General features: G+C 40.7%; 1 protein-coding gene across 1 annotated transcript; it reads left to right on the top strand.

Annotated features, from left to right (window-relative positions):
• Positions 1–671: 671 nt before the first annotated feature.
• Positions 672–14,869, top strand: LOC125308766 (sialate O-acetylesterase-like). The gene is made up of 10 exons (XM_048265357.1): positions 672–867; positions 2,809–2,967; positions 6,910–7,073; positions 7,335–7,473; positions 9,007–9,175; positions 9,776–9,939; positions 10,329–10,462; positions 10,873–11,027; positions 11,337–11,523; positions 14,344–14,869. Exons 1-10 carry the CDS (start codon positions 804–806, stop codon positions 14,584–14,586), a joined length of 1,578 nt encoding a protein of 525 aa, XP_048121314.1. The 5' UTR covers positions 672–803; the 3' UTR covers positions 14,587–14,869.
• The last annotated feature ends 6,229 nt before the right edge of the window (positions 14,870–21,098 follow it).

Below are 21,098 nucleotides of genomic sequence, written 5' to 3'. Positions count from 1 at the left end.
TTATATGAGAGCAGAGATGGGGAAGGGGAAGGGGTGAGCAGACAGGACAGCGATGAAGAGCAAAGACCACCTGATTTTGTTCATTTAGAAAAATACAAGTCATTGATTGAATGTACTGTCGTGGTCCTCACTCCTCGACCTCCCAAGACACGTTTGCCATCATTTGAAACAGACCCACAAGATGGCGCTCTCCCAAATGTCTCAGACAGTATAAACTGCTCTGGTTGCAGACCTGACGCTGCAGCTTTGGGTCTAGGCTACATCATTACAAATATATCGCTTCATTACAAATATATGGCCTACTTGGCTGATTACCCAATTATTCCAGTAGGTTTTCCAGTATTTTTTTCAGCAAACGTATCCCTGTCTTGTCTACAAATAGAAAATGTCCAACTCATTTGGATTTGTTTATAAAATATTCTACACTCTAAGTCTAGGATATTTTTGTACATTAAAAGATCAACCAAACATTGTTTTCCTTGCACCATTAGGAAGTCACACCATAACACTGGTAGTCTGTCTCAGATACTTCGGTCAGTAGGCTACACTTTAATGCAGTGCGCAGTGTGTAGTCCTTAGCTACAATTCACCCAATAAGCCTATAGCCAGTATGGTTTTTTCGGGTCCGGGAGGGGCCGCTCGAGCTTGAAATCTCCCGATAATAGTGTTCCATTTCCCCTGGTGCCTACTATACTTCCTTGTTTTAACAGGCGATGCGTCTCTGTGTGTGACTAGGCTATGCACGAACCTATCTAGAAATTATCTGGCTATTACGATTCAGCAAATGACCAACTGAGTCCACGATGCTGACATTGTGGTCTGGATGTGTGTGTTTTATCAGCGTTTTAACAGCTGTAGCAGTATCTGGTGAGTAGCCGTGATGGTGAAAGTTAGATCGCATTATGCAAATTAACAGGTGAGTGCATAAAGTTGAAGGATATTTTGATCATAGCAACGTCTGATTAGTCAACAAAACGAACCCAAAATAAACTGCATATCTCTACTTTTGCTCATAGGCCTGGTGACGGACCGTGGTAAAGTTGGTTTTATGATGGACGTTGGATATTCGACACATTTGGAAAATCTATTTAGCACTGACTACGAGGGTCGAGTTTGTGTCAAACCAACTTTAATGTGTTTAAACAAGGCCTGACTATATTACACAAAGCTTCTTTTGTCCAAAAACCCATGTTTTAATTTTATGATTTTTTTATGCTGATAAAAGATTTCAATCTATTATGCGGCTTCACCTTTTGACTTACCCATACTAAAACACATCTCCTGAACTCGCCTTACTGCCCTTTCTAGGACACAAAGGGGGTCATTCCACGTCAGTTCAACCAGGGCCCACGCACTTAGGTCTCAAAAAATTCTGAAAAAATTACCAGGTGTACCTATGTTACCCAGGAGACACACTGCAAAATTACTCTTATGTAAGATCAATACTTTCCAAGATACAGCCAGTTTTACAGGGGGAGGGGGGTGTCGACTTTGTTCGCCGCTTTTTTTGTCAAAGTTCACAAGCCCACAGCGCAAGAACTAAACCATGTAGGAGGCTCAAATTTGCATGCTGGTACATAAATAGGAATAGGATGTAGCAAAATCGTCACGTTTGGTCTGGATAATCCTGCAAGGTCATAGCTGTCCCTCAAAGTTGATACAAATTTTATTGGAGTTTTTGGCTGGGCTCTGTTTAAGCCTTCAGAAGACATATTTGTACTCAACATAGGCTCTTGATTTATTTTCCTTACTGAGATAAGTAGAAACACTCTATCAATGAAGCAATGAACAGAAAACAAATCCCTTCAGGGTCTGAACAGCAGACCTCACAAGTCTGAAAAATCATTTTGGTAATCATTTTCAGAGCACCCAAACACCTTGTGGGAATATACAAAGATTTTTTAAATATGTTTTTCTTTATTCTCCATGATCCCTTCTTTTTGAAAACACCAATTTGACTTGTGTTATGCAAATCTTTCTTTTTTTTTATTTTCCACCCTGAACATGGGCAAAATGCCCCATTGACATTAATATGTCATTATTAACATTAATATGTTTTATATCCCCCTGGTTGAATTGACGTGGAATGACCCAAAGCTTCTTTTTCCCTAAAACCTACTCTATTATGCGAATTGCGTTTTTGGACAAAATAAGCTTTGTGTACTATATAGAGCAGTAATCCGAGTGCATCAGATGTGTTTTGACATGGGTAGGTCAAAAGGGCAAGCCGCATAATAGATTTGAAACATTTAACATTAAAAATTGTATAAAATCAAAGAGTAGGTTTTAGGGAAAAAGAAGCTTTGTGTACTAGAAAGGGCAGTAAGGCGAGTTCAGGAGATGTGTTTTAGTATGGGTAAGTCAAAAGGTGAAGCCGCATAATACATTGAAATCTTTTATCAGCATAAAAAATTCATAAAATCAAAACATTGGTTTTTGGACAAAAGAAGCTTTGTTTAATATAGGCAGGCCTTGTTTAAACACATTAAAGTTGGTTTGACACAAACTCGACCCTCGTAGTCAGTGAATAGATTTTTCGAATGTGTCGAATATCCAACGTCCAATATAAAACCAACTTTACCACGGTTGCTGACCGTATTTAGTTGTTTATTTCCAAAGTTGCTGACAAGTCTAGGCATACTGTTCATGGTAGCCTAATTCTTCACAAACTTGATCAGATCATTCAGATCGATATTCCTGTTAAGCTTTGTGGTAACTAGTCTGGAGGTGGGGGTAAGTTAGAAGGAGGTATGGGCTAAATGCTGCGAAAAAGCCAGTAGACATCAACGCGATCTGTTTCTCCTCCAGGTGAACTTCGTTTTGCATCGTATTATGGTAACCACATGGTTCTACACAAGGCTCCAGAGAGAGCCGTGATATGGGGCTATGGGACAAACAACACGACTGTTGTAGTCAACCTGACAGGGCTGTCCAACAGAAAGACATTCAGGAGTGCCGTGAGAGACGGTGAGTAACCTTCTCGCCCCCCATCCACGAAGGTTTACCAGGAAATTGAATAGGGTATTTTTAAGCAGCCCATCGGTGGTTCTCAAAGCTGCTGTAACCTGCTCTACTGGTTTTACTTTCGGATTAGTGAGTCTGGCAATGTGCCAGTGGCAGTCGCAGGTCCGGTCTTACCTGCTGATCCAGTAACAGGTAGGTTGGGCAATGTCCCCTTAAAGGTGCTCTGAGCGGTAAACATTTGATTTTACCATGTGTCCGTACAAAAATAAATGTAGAATTTTCTACATAAAAATATAAAATATTATGTAGGCTATAGCCTATATGGCCTGATGAAAGTGGACAGCTAAGAGACATACTGGCTAGGCTACCGAAGTTGTGTGGAGGATCTGCTCCAAGAAAATCCTAAAAGACGGATAGACAGCAAATCTGAACACTGCTCAAAGATTGTCCGCCTTAAAAATCTTTGCACTGCTTGTGCACCAACAGAATATTGACGACAACTTGTCAAAAGTCCAACAATCGCAAAGCAGCATTGCCGTTTTGGTAAGCTAACCTACATTCCAGGACCAGATCAGCTTTCCCCAGCTGTTTTCAGACATTTTCAGCACCTCTCTGCAGCAGTGTGTCGTTCCACAGTGTTAAAAAGCCTCTACCATCATTCTGGTCCCGAAGACAACATAAACAACTGGGCTTAACTACTTCGGGACCGTTGCCCTCACTTCAGTGGCTATGAAGGTGTTTGAACGTGTGGTAGGCCAGTGTTTCTCAAACTTTTTCAGACCAAGGCAAGGACCACTTAACCAATAAATAGAAACCTCACGGACCACCTAGCTAAAAAATAAAAAACAGTAGACCTACTTCAACAGTATATTACACAATAGACATACTCACTGAACAACCTTTCTTATTGTCTTGGCACCTTGCTTATTGTGTCAGAGGACTCATATGATTTAAACTAGCGTAGCTTACACAGTGTTGCAGAACAGTTTGGATTTACATACAAGTTGGTTCAATATTGCAAACAACTCATCTATATTATATTTTACCACGTCTGCCCGCGGACCACTTGGGATAGCTTGCGGACCACACTTTGAGAAACACTGTGGTAGGCTACTCTCCCATCTGCAAACCACAGTATCACCACTTATGGATCCCTACCAGTTTGCTTACCAGTCTAACAGATCTGTGGAAGAAGCCATTAACCTAGGAGTTCACTCTATAGACCCTTTCAACAATAAAAACAAAAACAATGCTTGAACGTTCTATTTGGGCCCCAATCTACTTCCTCTGCAGTGTGTAGGTTTTTGAACATTCCAAGTTCCGCAACAATTGAAGGTTCTAAAATTCTATGTTGAATTCAATGAACCCAGATATTCTTTAGAACGTTCATTTCCCAACATTCCCGTCACACCGGTGTGACGGTACTCCTTTAAAGGTTAAGATAACATATGGAATGTTAAAAAGGAAGTCTTGTGGGGCCAACTATGATATATGTGATGATTCTGTGAATACTGGATATGGGGCCCCCGTTGTACAATGCCTGCATACCACAAATACTGCAATCATACAATCAATGAGAGCATGTGGTTATAAATTCTTTGATGCAACTGTTGCTTTTCTGGACCAGTGAGTGACATTTTGGGTAATTTTCTGCGGCACACCTGATGATCTCTCACGGCACACTAGTGTGCCCCGGCACAGTGGTTGAAAAACACTGCTTTAGGTTACAAGCCATGAACACCAACTCAGCTCTGTGTCACTGGATACTGGACTTCCTGAGGAATAGAATTCAATCAGTCAAGGTCAACATCATGCCCTCTTACCCTCAACACTGGAGCGCCACAAGGCTGTGTGTTATCTCCTCTTCTGTTCTCCGTCTACACTAATGATATGAGATCTCACCATCACTCTGTCAAAGTATTGAAGTATGCAGATGACACCACTATCATCGGCCTCATTAGTGACAATGATGAGTCCCAGTACCACAAGGAGGTGAAATGGGCTATGATCTTGTGTACTGAAAATAAGCTCCATCTTAACACCTCAAAAACCAAAGAAGTGGTTGTGGACATGAGAAGGTGGCCTAACACCAAAGCCCCGTCTATTATATGTGAACAGCCTATAACCTTGACTGACTCCTTTACATTTCTTGGCTCACATATCAGCTTTGAAATGGGACATTAACACCACCCACCTTATCAAAAAGGCAAATCAGAGACTTTATTTCCTAAGACAACTGAAAAAGTTTAATGTCAACAAAACCCTTTTGGTGCTCTTCTACAAAGCCATCATTGAAAGCATAATTTCATATTCAATCACCGTCTGGTATGGGAGCTCAGAAAGTCGCACCAAGAGGAAATTAGAGAGAGTTGTCACCAAAGCCTCCAACATCACTGGTTGTGACCTTCTATCAGTCCACTCTCTGTATGCTGAACGCAGCTACAATCATCCTTTCCCCATCTATGTCTCACAGCAGTCACCAAGAACAAGGGTTGTGGGATGGACAGGTGTGAGATGTGGAAAACATATTATGTCATCTTGTCTTTTTCTCACAAAATATATCAGTTTTTGTTAGATTATAGGCTACTGCATCCTGATTCCTAATCTAGATCAGCTGTTTGTAATAAACCCCACTAAGGTATAGGCATCAAGATATGGCGCTTTTCAATGGCTGAGCTACATGTGTACGTATAGGCCTTAATTAGGGCCTACCCATAAAACATGCTGTCTTTCATTATAGGTTACAGATGATAGCCGGTATTGTGATTGGTTGGCTTTAATTGACTAACGTTAGAAAGGGAGTTAAATCAGATGTTTCTCCATATTGAAGGCTTTTTGTGATTGATAATAATTAACAATTTATAATTGTAGGTCATTGAAATTATATGTCATTGCATGTTTATATGCCATTTCTAAACCTACACTTTGTTTGGATGGGCACAGTTCACCCCTGCCCATGTCTACAGCCAGCCCTGTTAGGTGCATTATAAACTCTTATTGAATCGTTTCAGAAGTGCTGCAATCAAATCTTTCTTGATGCAGTAAATGCAGTTGTTTACTCACTTTCAAAAAAAAATACATATCCATACAAAATACAAATCCAGAACTGTTTAATCATGTCACCATCAGAGCAGCCACTGGTTGTGTTAAAATTCATATGTCATCATGTAAAGCCTGCCCTGTGCCAGCAATTGTGATTTGTGCCTGGTTTTTTGGAACGTTGGAAATGGGTGTCAATAGCCTCCTTGACAGACTTCACTTTCGTTGTTCCGTTGCTTTCAATACAACCCCAAACACCACCGCCGATAGGTTACAGTTTTGATCTATTTTTGTCAGCACCCCTCAATACAAATCCATTGTTTATCGGATGTTTATGTCAGTTAAACCTTTCTGTGCTGGTGTGAGTGAGCAAGTTACAGAAAGTGACAATGCACTCATGTGGGTGCCTATGTGTGGGGGTCTGTTTTAATTTGGTTTTAGAATGCGTCTTGGGTGATCCGATCACAAGTTGTCTGCCGGACACATTGCTGTTTACACATGTATGCAAGTTTTACAGCTAGATGTTGCTGACCACTTGTTTAGATTCCGTTACTGCCAACGTCACAGTCATTAGAACTCCCATCATCCAGGATGAATCAGAACGCATTAGCGTTTACTGTACACTACAAGATAGTGGTCAAATGGTTCTATACATGTACTGTTTAGGTAGTATGTACCCAAGATGAAGTAACACACAGAATATGGACACTTTCAAGAGAGTTCCATTATCAGCATCATAGTTGGCCCCACAAGACTTCCTTTTTAACATTCCATATGTTATCTTAATGTAGAGGAAGTAGATTGGGGCCCAAATAGAACGTTCAAGCATTGTTTTTGTTTTTATTGATGAAAGGGTCTATAGTCTCAACCAACTTTCCCTCTTTCTTTGTCTGATGTCCCTTATAGGTATTTGGAGGGTGACCCTTGATCCTGTGAAGGCGGGAGGTCCTTACAACCTGAGTGCTGTGGAGAGGGGTGGGAGTGATGGCGAGGTCATGCTCACAGACGTGATGTTTGGGGATGTGTGGCTTTGTGGAGGACAGAGCAACATGGTCTTCACCGTCCATCAGGTCAGGACCCTTTCGTCTCGCCTGGTCTTACGGTAGTGAGACTTAACAACAATGAGTTCAGTTCAACTTCAGAACGGTTCAGAGTGGCCTGGAGATATTTGCACAAGAGGCTCAGAGCAACCTTGTATGGGCTGGCTTTAGGGAGGGTCAATGTATAGTGTGGTACACTGACTGACTATACAAAATGAAAGGATTACATTATTTTAACCCCCTAAAATGTTACCAACAATCTGTCAACGTGTGTCTTGGTTGTTAAATTAGATATATAACAGCTCAGCAGAGCTGGCCATGGCCTCAAAGTTCCCAGATGTGCGCCTCTTCCACGTTGCTCAGGAGACGAGTTTGGTTGAACTTACAGACCTGCCTGGAATCGCTGTGCCTTGGTCTGTGCCCACACCACGTAAGTAACGTTTGTGATTGTGAAGTGTGCATGTGTGGGGGGGGATGTTGTACCACGCAGGAGAGATCGTTTTAAGCTTATTTAAGATGTGATTGCATGATGCCACACCCTTGGTCTGCTGCTGTGTTTTCGTTTTGCTGTAGATGTGGTTAGTTTGTGGTCTGGCCTACTGGCTGATCTCTTTGTGTGTCATGTGATTGTCATGTGTTTCTCTGGCCAAATGCTCCACTATAAGTGGAAGTGTGAATGGCAAATTACTTATCTTTCAACAAATAACACATTGTTGACAGTAACCACAACCCCATAGAGGACTTTACACTATGCCTAAAATGAGTTGAATATGAGGAACTCACCTCCGTACTGGCGAGGTCACACCTTTCAAACTCAAGTTTTGGCCTTATAAAATGTTATCTTACCTATCATTAATTTGATCTTGAATTGCTCCACATAATGTGAACGGCAGTCTGATCATGGATTCAGTACACTTTGTCACACCACACACAATCAGCCAAAAGTGCCAAGGTCCATTCATCTTTGCTGCAGAAGACACATGGCCCTAGCTTTTGCAAGCTCCACACAGGTGCAATGAGTACACTGGGCCTGAGCTTTGGCAAGCTTTTAGGATCTACTGTAGCTCAGACTGAAGCTTCCCCCTCCCCTTCTCGTTCACCGCACCTGCACTGGATCCAAACCTCCCCACTGTCGCTCATGTTGCTCATATCCACCAAAAAACGGTGAATGTTTTTTCGGCTCTAGTAGCGACAGCATCACTCTACATCGCCAACATCCAACTATTTAAAACTATTCATATTAACTCATATCTTATATTCATATTAACTCCTCGCATTATCTTATAAACTGCCTATAACATTATCTTATATACTGCCTATAACATTATCTTATATACTGCCTATACTGTAACATTATCTTATATACTGCTGATAATATTGGCATTCTTCTGTTCCATAAAGTTTAGACACCCTTATGCCTTCCAGTCTGGTGTTTTCCATCAATTTTAGTGACACTTTTGGCTGCCTTTCAGGTTACCTTAAACAGCAAATTTTGGTTCAGTGAAATGTTCTCTTTACAGGACATTTATCAGAGGGTCACAGCATGTATTCACAGCTATACTGTAATTTTCCGACTATTAACCAAGGTTTATACAATTATTTTTCAAATTTCCGACTACACAGAGGTAGCTATAAATAGGAATGTATTTATTTTGTTATCATCATTCTTCTTTCTTATTAAATCACAATCTGATTCAGATTCATTATAAAGTAATGTTTCATAAACTTTGGTTAATTCATGGGTGTGTTTTAATGTACTGTACCAGTGTGGTCAAAACACTGTTTTTTTTCTTCAAAAAAATAAAATACAGGATATGGCTAATACTCAGGCAATTACTGTAATACCCTTTCTCCAGAAATTGAGATCTGTCTGTCTGTCTGTCTCTCTCTCTCTCTCTCTCTCTCTCTCTCTGTATGTCTGTGTGTGTTTGTTTGTGTGTGTGTGTGTGTGTATGACTTATAGAATTACTCACTCAATACTCTGCGGTCTGCTGGCTATTTGGACGCTACCTGTACCAGACCTTGCATTACCCTATCGGCCTGGTGGAGTCGTGCTGGGGAGGGACACCCGTGGAGGTGTGGTCCTCCAGCAGACCCCTCCAGAAGTGTGGAATTCCCCAGGCAACAGAGAGGTAACAATCCCTGAATAATACAAAAGCTCAGCATCAGCATCATTGACTGTGTTTACATGGACTTAGGCATCCCGGTTATGAGGATTATCCTGATTTTGATCATATTCAGCATATGGTGTTTACAGGAACACAGAGAAAACTGGTTATTAACATCCCTGTATACATGATGAATATTTGTTTCCAACAATACAATTTTATTAGCTCACATTATCCCGGTTTAATGCAGTTGCGTTTGCATTAGAAACCTGTATAGGCCCCAGCCGTGACGCAACTGGCTGGGGCACCTACACCGTACGCCGGCGACCCAGGTTCGATTCCTGCCCCGTGGTCCTTTTCTGATCCCACCCCAACTCTCTCTCCCACTCACTTCCTGTCACTCTCCACTATCCTGTTGCATTAAAGGCATAAAAAGCCCCCAAAAAGAAAGAAACCTGTATAAAGTGTATACATGGAACAGTATCTAGCATAACCGGATTTCTCAGACCGGGATAAAGGCTTAGTAGACTAGCTCTCAGTGAATAGTGAATATCTTTTATTAAATTACATTATGTTGACCCCTCGTTTTGTTTGTTTTTTGTTGTTGTTACTTTTTGTTGATAGTTACAACGACTTCATAGAGGATAAACCAATCCCAATCCAAAACTCTGTGATGTGGAACGACTTCATAGGGGATGAACCAATCCCAACCCAAAACTCTGTGGCATGGAATGCCATGATCCACCCTCTGCTCAACATGACCATCACAGGTGCCATCTGGTATCAAGGTGAGGGCACCAAGGGTCAGCACCTGCATGAGGACAGGAGTCCAGCACGGTCCTATAGGAGACTTTACCATTGTGCACTGTTATATGTAGATCTGCTCGTATTATATAGTCATGCCAGGTGCGATGTGCAGTATGTGATAATTAAAGTATGTGATAATTTCCTTGAGTGCAGTCAAGGCCTTGATTAATCTCAAAGGGTCCCTTTTACCACACACAGGTTAAGCCTACTCCTAGACTAAATGAAAAAACTGCAATGAAAATTTCCACTGAAAAAACTTTTAGTTTCTAGAGGACTAGGCTTAGTTCAGTTTAGTACAGACATAAATGCCTATCCAGTGGAAATAAAATAATGAAACTCCTTTCCCCCATCCTCCCGCTCTCTGTCCTAGGTGAGAACAACCGTTACTACAACCGCGATAAGTACAACTGCACCTTCCCCAGCATGATCGACGACTGGAGGATGGCCTTCAACCAGGGCTCAGGGGGCCAGACTGCCCCAGACTTCCCCTTTGGATTTGTGCAGGTGGGTCTTGGGTATCAGGCTTTTCACTTGTAGACATTTTATAATTCCATGCATGCATTTTACATACAGACATATATCCACACAGTCACAGGCAGTATTTATTACATGTCCTTCAGAAAAACTCTCTGTCTCACTACAGTATAGTTACATATAGCACCTTTCATATAGGCTTTGTGTATTCATGTCAGGCCTGGTGTTTACAGAAGCGACTAAAAATCTTAAATGTCTCAATATCTTTCAATCACTCAACCCTTTCTGCATTGCAATCATGATAACATGTAGTACAGATGTCGTATAACATATCAGTATCAGAACAGAAAACACTACTCACTATCCATAACTCCTGTTACACTCTTAAAACTCTTGTTATGTAACATGAAGTGTGACCCTTCTCCCGGTTCCACACCCAGCTGTGCACCGAAAGGCAGGATAATGTGCCGGACGGCTTCCCAGAGATCCGTTGGCATCAGACAGCCGACTTTGGCTATGTTCCTAATGAGCGCATGAAGCGGACCTTCATGGCCGTGGCCCTCGATTTAAATGACGCTGATTCACCTTGGGGCACGTAAGTATATGGAGTAGACATCCATCTTGTATAGGACAGCATTACAATAACTTGCACATATTCAATTAACATGCCTTCTAGTTGTACCAAAGTTCATAGTGTATTTTGCGATTTTCTTTCTTTTTTGTAGAGGTAGATCCCAAATTATCTTTTTACCATGTGACCCACTTTTTAAAAACATGTAAATTTCTCTCTGAGATGTCGAAATAAGATTTAGAGTTTGCTGGTATGTTAAAATACTCAAACACCATGAACTGCTTACAAGATTAATTTAAGTATATTCTTTCCCCTGACGTGGTTCCCTGAAAGCATCCACCCACGTTTCAAACAGGATGTGGCCTACAGATTGACCCTTGGTGCGCGGACGATTGCCTATGGCGAAAAGGGTATATCCTACCAGGGTCCCTTCCCAGGTTCTGTTTTTGTTAATGAGACCTACCTAATGCTCACTTACAATCAGAACGTCTCTGCCACCCCAGCCAAAGATACATTTGAGGTAAGTGTTCCACACTTGGAAGATGTTAGATTGGTCCATTACATGCACCTATAGATATAAACAGACCACTCTAGAACATTCACTGACTATGGAAAGCTGAAGTGCTATGTTGGGTTGGGGTAGATATTTCCCTTAGGCATAAAAACTTGGCTGAGGGTTGCAATTGGGTACGTATTCTTGTTAGGTTAAGAGACGCCGTTGCTAGGGGGTGGCTAGCTCTTTTAGGAATATGAATTCTGTTTCATGGGAGAAACTGAGATGCAAGATCTTTTAACCTTGTAGGCACCCAAAAGCAACACAACCTACAGGTATGCATGGCAGTGGTGGCACCAGTGTGATCTATGTGACAATTGTTTGACTGCAGCCACTCCAGATAAGTATGTTTGAAGGTGGAAAGAAATTAGCCCCCAGCCAAATACTGTTAGAATATGAAAGTGGCTGGTATAGTAAGGCAAGTTTGTTTATTTATTTATTTACTATAGATACATTGCATAGAGGTTTCCTATTACAGGAATAGAAAATGCCATAGGCTTACTGGGTCCTGGCATTTTCTCAAAACTACTGTCAGTAACTTTGTTTATGGCAGAGAATGTATGTAACAGGGACCCCGAAAATGTCATACAACCATATTGCAATCAAAGTCCTTCTGAATGGTGAGGGGGAGGCGGTGGAGGTGACCTACACTTTTTTGGTGCTGTAAAATGAATTTCCCTTGAATTTCCCCTGGGGATCAATAAAGTATCTATCTATCTATCTATCTAAAAGTTGAGAAAACAGCTGAAGGTCTCAGCCTGTCTATTGGCTGGGGGATCTGATGGCTCTTGGGCTAGTAAAAAGCTGCATGGCTACTGGCAGTAACCTCTGCATTTTTGCAGGGAACGTCGTGTGCTGGGGTGGGGATGGTGATAGGTATTTAGGGGAATTGGGGTGGGATGTTGGTGTCTACATGTTCAAAGTCTCCATATGACTGCTGAGGTAGGTTGCTTCCAGCAGTCATTCCAGCAGTGTCCACAAGGGGTCAGGGGGGGATATTCTTGTGTTAGCACTGGCTGGTTCTCTGTAGGTAGGTAGCTATCTCTATTTGTCTGCTGAGATCCCAGAGAGTTTGATGCCAGTGATTGGCTTTAAGTCATTTCAGCAGGGTCTGTACTGTTTTTGTGTCATTCCAGTACAGTACATAGCTGGAAATTGTTGAGCGAGCTGTTTTTGGTCCTCCAAGGTCTTCCTTTCAGTGGAGGCTACAGGGTGATTATCTGAGGACCCACAGCAGGGGGGGGGGGTTCAGCATGCCTCTGTTTCAGCATGTGCAGTGTTTTGCTTAAGCTGAGTTGTTGATTTCATCAACTTGTTCCGTTTGTATGGCTACTGAGCACTTACCAGAGGTTCTGCTAAAGGTTGGCAGAAAATATGTTGGGTGACTGAGAGAGAGGTGATAGTTTCCCCAATACAACTGTGTTCTGTGCTATTTGGTCTGAAATATTCTCTACGATTCCAGAAAAGGATAAAATTGTCATCCCAAGGTTCATCCCAACTAAAAAGCATGTTTTTGCAATGTTTTGCTAGATGTTTAAACTGAATAATGATAAATAATAAATAATAATTAATTATATTCATTCATTGTGTGCCATTAGATTATATACTGCTTGGTAATATTGCAGGTCATTTTGATCATTTTATGGAGTCAAATCACATTTCCAGACAATATTTACCACTTATGCAGTCTTCTGTCCCATAAACTTCAGACAAGCTTAAAGCTTCCAGTCGCTTCTGGTAACACTTCTGGGGAATGTTGAGGAGGAAAGCAGTGGTTTAGGGGTACCATGGCAATCAAAACAGAGACTGCACTCAACACTTATCAGGTGTTATAATCAAGTGGTTTAATGACAAACCTGGGTAAATTAATAGTGGTGAATCTAATTGTGGGCAGTCAGTACTCTCTCCACCCTCTCCATGTTTGAGTACTGACTGCCCACTACTGCTTTACTACTGTTTTACTACTGTTTTACTAATGTCCACAGCCTAATGTTTTTACTACTGTTTTACTGCTACACTGTTTTTCATGCTGTATTAGCACACATGATCAATGGCTTCTGCTACAATACTGAATGGCTGTAACCCTATTACCTCAACCTGTTCTTGCACTGACATAGTTTTTTTTATAGTTTTTTATATTACCTTGTCTACATTATACTTTACTCTCCTATTTGTCCATATTATTTATTTATGCTGGTCTCTAGACCTTATTATTGCACTGTTCCACTGGTGGACTAATGTTGGACTACTTTTTGCACCTTCACCATGACACTCACTCTCTTGAGCACCTTACCATACACACAGAACTACAGGACTACTGTTGGACTACTTTTGCACCTTCACCATGACACTCACTCTCTTGAGCACCTCACCATGCACACAGAACTACAGGCCCTGTCACTACAAGCATCTCATGCTTGATCACCCTCAAGCACACTGGATTTTTTACATTTAACTTATATAGTATATTTAGTTGTTAGTTTTTCTTATCTCCTACTGTCTCTATTGTACAGTGGAGTTTGGTTATATGCTTATACTTATATTTACCATTTCTGCTGTAAGTGCATGTTGTGTGTGATGTCTGTATGCTACTGAGACCCCCTGAATTTCCCCTTGGGGATCAATAAAGTATCTATCTATCTATCTATCTAGCTATCTATCTATCTAGGCCAGCCACATGACTCTTTTGTTCCAAAGTGTACCTCTAACCACGAGTTTACCCACCCAGGTCGGTCACTAAACCACACACTTGACCCCACCCATGCTTTTCCTCTGTCTCTGGCTTAGGTCTGTTGTTCCATGGAAAAGGTGCAGTGCAGTTCGGGGAATCGCTGGATCTGGATGTCTGCTCCCATGGTGCCACAGGGCCCTTCCACCGTGGCCATAAGCCTGTGGGGCTGCCGGGCCGAGCACGTGGCCTCCCTGCGCTACGCCTGGAAGGACTGGCCCTGTGACTTTAAGGCCTGCCCCGTCTACAGTGCTGATGGGGTCCTGCCCGCACCACCTTTCGTCCTGCACCGGTGGCCCTAGCCTGATAATCAGTTGGCCTGAGTTTGAATCATACCTCACACTGTGAGTCCAAAGCGCTTTAGATACTTCCCCAAATCAGAAAGAGTTGGGACGTGTAAAATGCACAAAAAAAAAAACAGAATGTGATAATCGTAAACTCATATTTAAATGCAGAAAGTATGCAGACAATATATCAAATGTTGAAAATTATATGTATTACTATTTAATTGAAAATATATGTTCATTTTGAATTTGATACCAGCAACACGTTTAAAAAAAAGTTGGGATGGGGCCAAGAAAATGCTGGAAAAGTTGTGTAATGGTAAAGAAAATAAAAGGAGGAATGTTTCACAACTAATTAGGGAATCTGGCAACATGATTGGATATGAAAAAGAGCATCCCAGAAAGACTATTAGAAGTAAAGATGCAGAGGTATTCATCACTCTGTGTAAATGTATATGGACAAAAGATGAAACAATGTAATTATAATGCTTCTAAACATGAAATTGCGAAGTGTTTGGGGAGTTCATCATCTACAGTACATAATATCATTAAAATATTCAGAGAATATTTTATATATATTTTATGTATATTCAGAGAATATTTTATATACAGAGATAAATCTCTGTATAAAAACAAGGGACAGAGCTGAAAAACAATATTGGATGGCCGTGGTCTTTTGGACCTCAGATTGCACTGCATTAAAACCAGATCTGTGTCTGTAATGAAAATCTTTGTATGGGCTCAGGTAAACCTCTGATAACCATTGTCTATGAGCACAGTTTGATACTCAATTCACAAATGCTAGTGTAAACTTTACCATGCAAAAGAAGATATTGTATTTAGACGTGATGCAGAAATACCACTGTCTTATCTGGGCATGAGGGCCTATCCAAGTATCCAAACTCTCCAACTTGTTTTGGTGCTCAGTTCGCAACCCAACATCTATGACGGTGTGGAGGTGCATTAGTGCCTACAGCATGGGCATCTTGCACATCTGGCAAGGCACAATCAACTCTGAATGATGCAGCACAGGTGAAGCAGCACAGTGGTAAAAATGTCCCTGTCCCAACTTTTTTTTTAAAACATATTGCTGGCATCAAATTCAAAATTAACATATATTTTCCATGAAATATCCATGATATGTTGTCTATGTCCTTTTTGTAGCTAAATTAATTAATTGCTGCTCCGTCCGGCATCTTTTGTGTTTGTTATTTTTTAAATGTATTTCGTCATGTCTTGATGTCACAGGCACGCTGGCGACTACGCCGCTCCATCCGGCATCTTTTGTCTTTTTGTTATGTGTCTTGTTTGTGGAGCACTTTGGGTTGTGCATGTTAAATGTGCTTTAAAAATAAAACTGACTTGACTTGACTTGACTAAATATGGGTTTACAAGATTTGTATATTACCACATTCTGTTTTACATCCCATCTTTTTCTGATTTGGGTTTGTAAAAGCAGCTGTCAAATTACTCACTTTGATTTACTGTCACTTTACTGTTTATTTTTCAAATGGTTTACTGATTTACTGTATTTTCTTCTTGTACTTGATTGCCTTTGAATGCTGTTAGTTGACTGTTCTAAAGAAGTGGGTCTTACACTTTTAAGTATCACGACCCCCTTTTCTCTAACCAGCGGAATTTGGTTTTAAAATGTTGTAAGATGGGCATTGAAAGTAGCCTGGATACCTGTCTGACTTCACAGAGAGTCTGGCCTAGATCCATAGGCAAGGCAAACGTTTATTTCCTGGTTGGTGGACGCTTGTCTGAAGTTTGAAATCATTGGAGTTCAATCACTAACGTTTGGTAATGACGTATGTTAACTACGGGGGACACAACGATAACGATAGGCTTGCAACTTTCGTAATCGCTCTCAGGAATGCCCTCTGTTTGCTGGTTGGTTTGGAGACAAGTTGCCGAAGTAAACGAAGTGAACGAGAGCTATTCCAGACGGAGTACTGTAGGGAAAAGAAATGAAGGGGAAGTACGTAGGGAGGCGGGGGCCAGGCTACATTGGAAGCAGAGGCAGAAAATGTCTTCTCTCATAGGTAGTCAACATCAAAGGCATTATGTCAATGGCAGCTTTTGACTTAAAGCCTTTACAAAAATGTCTTTAATTCAGAAAATGTCTTAAATCATTTTGCGACCCCTCCAATATTTTTGGCGACCCCCTGTTTGAGAACCACTGTTCTAAAGTCACATACAGACTATCAGTGGACAGAGACCTGCACCCCTGGCTGTGAAGAGAGATATCTCACTTGTCTCAGGGTTGCCCTCTGGAGTTTCTAAAGCTGTAACTCAATCTACATTTGCCTTATCACAACTTGAGCTCTACAGAGTGCTTTTCTGCCACTAATGTTGCCATGCTATGTTTTATTTAACCTAACTTTATTTATTAGGTAGTCTTAGTAGGAGAGTTGTGATTAACCTTTAGTGTTGTGATTTTACCTTGATGAAATGGTGTTGCTAATAAAATTTGACCAATGATTGAAGACATGCATGGTCCTTTATAAACCAGCATTGTTAAATATATTTTCCTGTCTGGCATCCTGTTGTCGAGGTAAGCACCTACACATAAACTCAGAGCCAGGACCCGATAGATGAGGATGATATTGATGAGTTGTGTGTTTGATTGCATGTGAGTGTGTGCAGCTTGGATGTGGTTACTCTAAGGCTATTTGCCCACATTGTTGAATCAAAGAGTTGCTTTCTTTTCACTCTTTTATTGTGGTGGTGGTGGGGGCAGGACTTTCAGGTGTAAAGGTCACAGCTCCCCAAGGTGAATATGAATCTGATCCAACTGAAGTGAAGATAATCTAATTATGTGTTATAGCGGTGGACTTGCTGACTACACTGACCAGCATGTAGCAGAGTGGACCTCATAGATAGATAGATAGATACACTGGAAATTCATCTTTGGCACTCTGGTGACATAAAACACAAAAACACAGCAAACAGACAATATAAGTTAAGTTGTATAGTTACATAAAGTATAAATTAAGTGTCTTTAAGAATTAAGAAAAGCATGAATGAATAAATACTAGTGCAATTCTCAGTACTGATCATTCTCGTCATCACCCTAGTTGGGTGGTACATGAGTAAGTTGGGAGGGGAGTTATTTTAGTTTGCCTTGGTTCAAGATGGACACAGCAGAGGGAACAAATGACTTCTTGTACCATTGGGACCATCAATCTTCTGCCAGATGGCAATAGCTGAAAATATGGATGGAGGGGGTGGGTGGAGTACAGCTGTTACAAGAGGGTCTGGTGTCCCTTTGTTATGATGCACTTCCTGCGACGGTCACTCGTCTCTAAATTACTTGACTCCCTCTCCCACGTTGGTACACTCCTGGCTCTGTGATTGGTTAGTGAACTTAGATTCCCGATTGGCTAGCCAAACCTGAGCATTGCCATTGGCTATTCAACAGGAAGTGCCAGAATCGTCTCAAAAGTACTCGTATACTTGCAGAGAATACTTGTGCGAGCGGCAGAGATTCGTAATGGCAGAATAGCTTCGTAATTGAAAGACAGCAACTGTGGAAGGTTTAGTACCTGTGGAATATATTTGTAAGTGAAGGACATATGAATAATACTTAAAATCGTTCGTGTTATGTTTTTGTTAATCATTTTTACAATTACAAATACATACTAATACACACACTGATACACACACACACACACAATACATATGACACGCTTCTCATCCCTAAGGTGGTGCAATGCAAAAGTCTGTGCACTTGCAGAAAAGATTTGTAACTGTAGGACAACTTTTAGTGCGTAGAATATTTTTGTAATGGTAAAATATTTTTAACTGTAGGATGATTTGTAGCTGTAAAACCGATCCGTACCAGTAGAATAGATTTGTACTGTAAGTGTAGGGCATATTTGTAATTTTACTTGTATGGATCATTTTTACAGTTACAAATAATTTCTACAGTTTCAGAATGTGATACACACGTACAAAAAAAATTGAGTCTAATATTGTTCCATATACAATATTATTAATACATGATCATTGCACTGAACTGCCTTGCACTATATTTATTTTTAATCTGAAACCTCAGTCTATTCTGATATTGCACTATCCCCACCCTTTCAACTGTATATTGCATCTTGCTTGTGTCTGTTGAGGGGTCCACGACCATGGCACCCTTGACAGGGACAACAAGGAAGCGATCATCCTCAGCTGCACACTGAGGGCTACAGGCAGGCTCAGTCCCTGCCTTGTCATGCTTGATCATCCTTAAGCACACTATGTTGATATTTGATTTAGTTTATATAGTATATTTAGTATTTTTGTCAGGATCCTGCCGGTATGGAGTGACTTTGTGCCACTCTGGTGGCCAGTCTGCGTAGTGTCCTGTTTGTGCTTTGTTTGCCTAGTTCCCCATGTGCTTTGTGTTTACCTGCCTGTCACCTGTCTTTGTCTCCGCCTCATCTCCTTATTTGGTCTGTGCTTCCTGTCTTGTTAGTTTTCCCTCCACCTGTTTACCATGATTGTCTCGTTGGTTTCGTCCAGTCCTCTGTCTTTCTGTTAATTGTCTGTGTATTTCTACCCTCCTGTGTCTCTGTACCTTGTCGGATTGTCTCTGTGTTTACCCTGTAAGTGCTGTCTGTTGTTTGTCAGTCATTAAAGTGTGTTTTTCTAAATTCTGCCTGGAGGAGTCTTGCACTTGGGTCCTATCCGCCAACCCTGACAATTTTAGTATCATGTTTATCTTCTACTGTCTCTATTGTAGAGTGGAGGTTTTTTTATGTACATATTATTTTTTCTGCTTTAAGTGCATGTTGTGTGTGATGTCTCTATGCTACTGAGACCTTGAACCTCCCCTTGGGGATCAATTATGTATGTATGTGTGTATATATGTGTGTGTGTGTTATCTATCTATCTATCTATGTATGTATCATAAACAAATGTTCTTCCTTAAAATGCAGGGGCTAAGTATACATACCTATGTTACATTCCCATAGAGGCAGGCAGATTTGTATTTTTAAAGGCCAGTTATTTCATGGATCCAGGATACTATGCATCCAGATAAAGTTCCCCTGGCCTTTGGAATTAAAATACCCCCACATCATCACATACCCTTCACCATATCTCACGATTGGCATGGGATACTTTCCATAAGATCATCTCTCAATGCAAATCAAATCATGTATTAGGCTAACTGAAATAAAACCATCACAATCTCTCCGTATGGTGAAGGGTATGTGATGATGTGGGGCTATTTTGAATTTTCAGAAAAAATGCCATAGGCTTACTTTGAAATGAAGAAAATACGACACTATGCGGTAAGACTTTTATTTGTCAGTTTGTGCTGAAATTCTTTTTGCATCCCTGGGCAGCTCATTTAAGGATAGGAGGACATAAACAGTACATACATGTAAGACATATAGCATCAATAGACCGACATGTAGACATACATGTGGGACATAAAGCATCAACAGACAAACAACATAGCAACAAATGACAATATCAACAGACGAACATGAAACATAGCCACAAATGACAGTAGGCCTATCCAGGGGCGGAGCCAGACATTGTAAACATTCGGGGCTTAGCCCATTTAATTTTTTTTTAAATAACCCCCTAACTACATAGTTCTCAGTAAAAATGTCAAGTTTTTTTTGCCTGAAATTGCACTGTGCCTATTTACAAGGGCATTGTTCCCACCTCTTTTGGAGTCAACCATCAAGTGCTGGACCTCTATAAAAAGCTGAGAACCTGTAGCTTTCGTAGGAAGCAGTCAAGATAACTGTGTGATGTACTGACAAAGAGCTACAGAGGCTAGAATATAGTTTTTTCTTTCTGCCGGATTACAAGCATCTCTGAACTGACCACATTTCAGCCTCTAGGTCACTTGATATCCCTTAGAAACACAACTAAGCCCTAGCAACCAGCTGTGTGCAAAAGTTGATCAATATAGAATGAAAATATGAGTGCTTTAGACTATTTTATTAGATTATTTGCCAAGGTATGCCCATGCGTTTTGTAAAATGCCTATGGATACTCCCCATAGGACTTTTTGTTATCCAAAATGCATACTGACAATCAAATGCACATGAACCCCTTTGTGTAGAAGTATAATCCTGGTCTCAAATGAAAGGTAACACTTTGAGGTTTCTTGTGGACTATTTAGATTGTATGTCAGGTGTTCTGATATAGACTGACTACACAAAATATGGAATAATTACATAAAAAGTCTCTATTTTTGCATTTACTTTGTTGGTTCAATTAGTGTGTATAAGATAGACTATACATCTGTACAACTAATATTGGATAATACAACATGAAGATTCAATTTCTATGGATTCTTGTGAATATTTCAATACCCAATATGAGGCATCTACTTATTGTGCTGCAGCTACACTGCAGCCAGAAGTCAGGGTATCACCAAAAGCGGAGGAGGGGGAGGGGGGCATTTTGGATCAAATTTAATTGAGACATAATAAAATTAATCTGAGAATGTAAAGCACTATACAGATTGTACATGAAAAAAAGTTGTCATTTTTGGATTCCCAAGAGTCAAAGCT

This window comes from Alosa alosa, chromosome 15, assembly GCF_017589495.1.
Source record: "Alosa alosa isolate M-15738 ecotype Scorff River chromosome 15, AALO_Geno_1.1, whole genome shotgun sequence".
Classification (NCBI taxonomy): domain Eukaryota; kingdom Metazoa; phylum Chordata; class Actinopteri; order Clupeiformes; family Clupeidae; genus Alosa; species Alosa alosa.
This window is presented reverse-complemented; position numbering and strand designations above follow the sequence as displayed.

Bases quoted from the DNA above. Each gene is read 5' to 3' on its own strand.
- LOC125308766 (XM_048265357.1), top strand. From the start codon at position 804: ATGCTGACATTGTGGTCTGGATGTGTGTGTTTTATCAGCGTTTTAACA. The intron at 868-2,808 runs GTGAGTAGCCGT...TTTCTCCTCCAG, and splicing joins AACAGCTGTAGCAGTATCTG to GTGAACTTCGTTTTGCATCG. The intron at 9,176-9,775 runs GTAACAATCCCT...TTTTGTTGATAG, and splicing joins ATTCCCCAGGCAACAGAGAG to TTACAACGACTTCATAGAGG.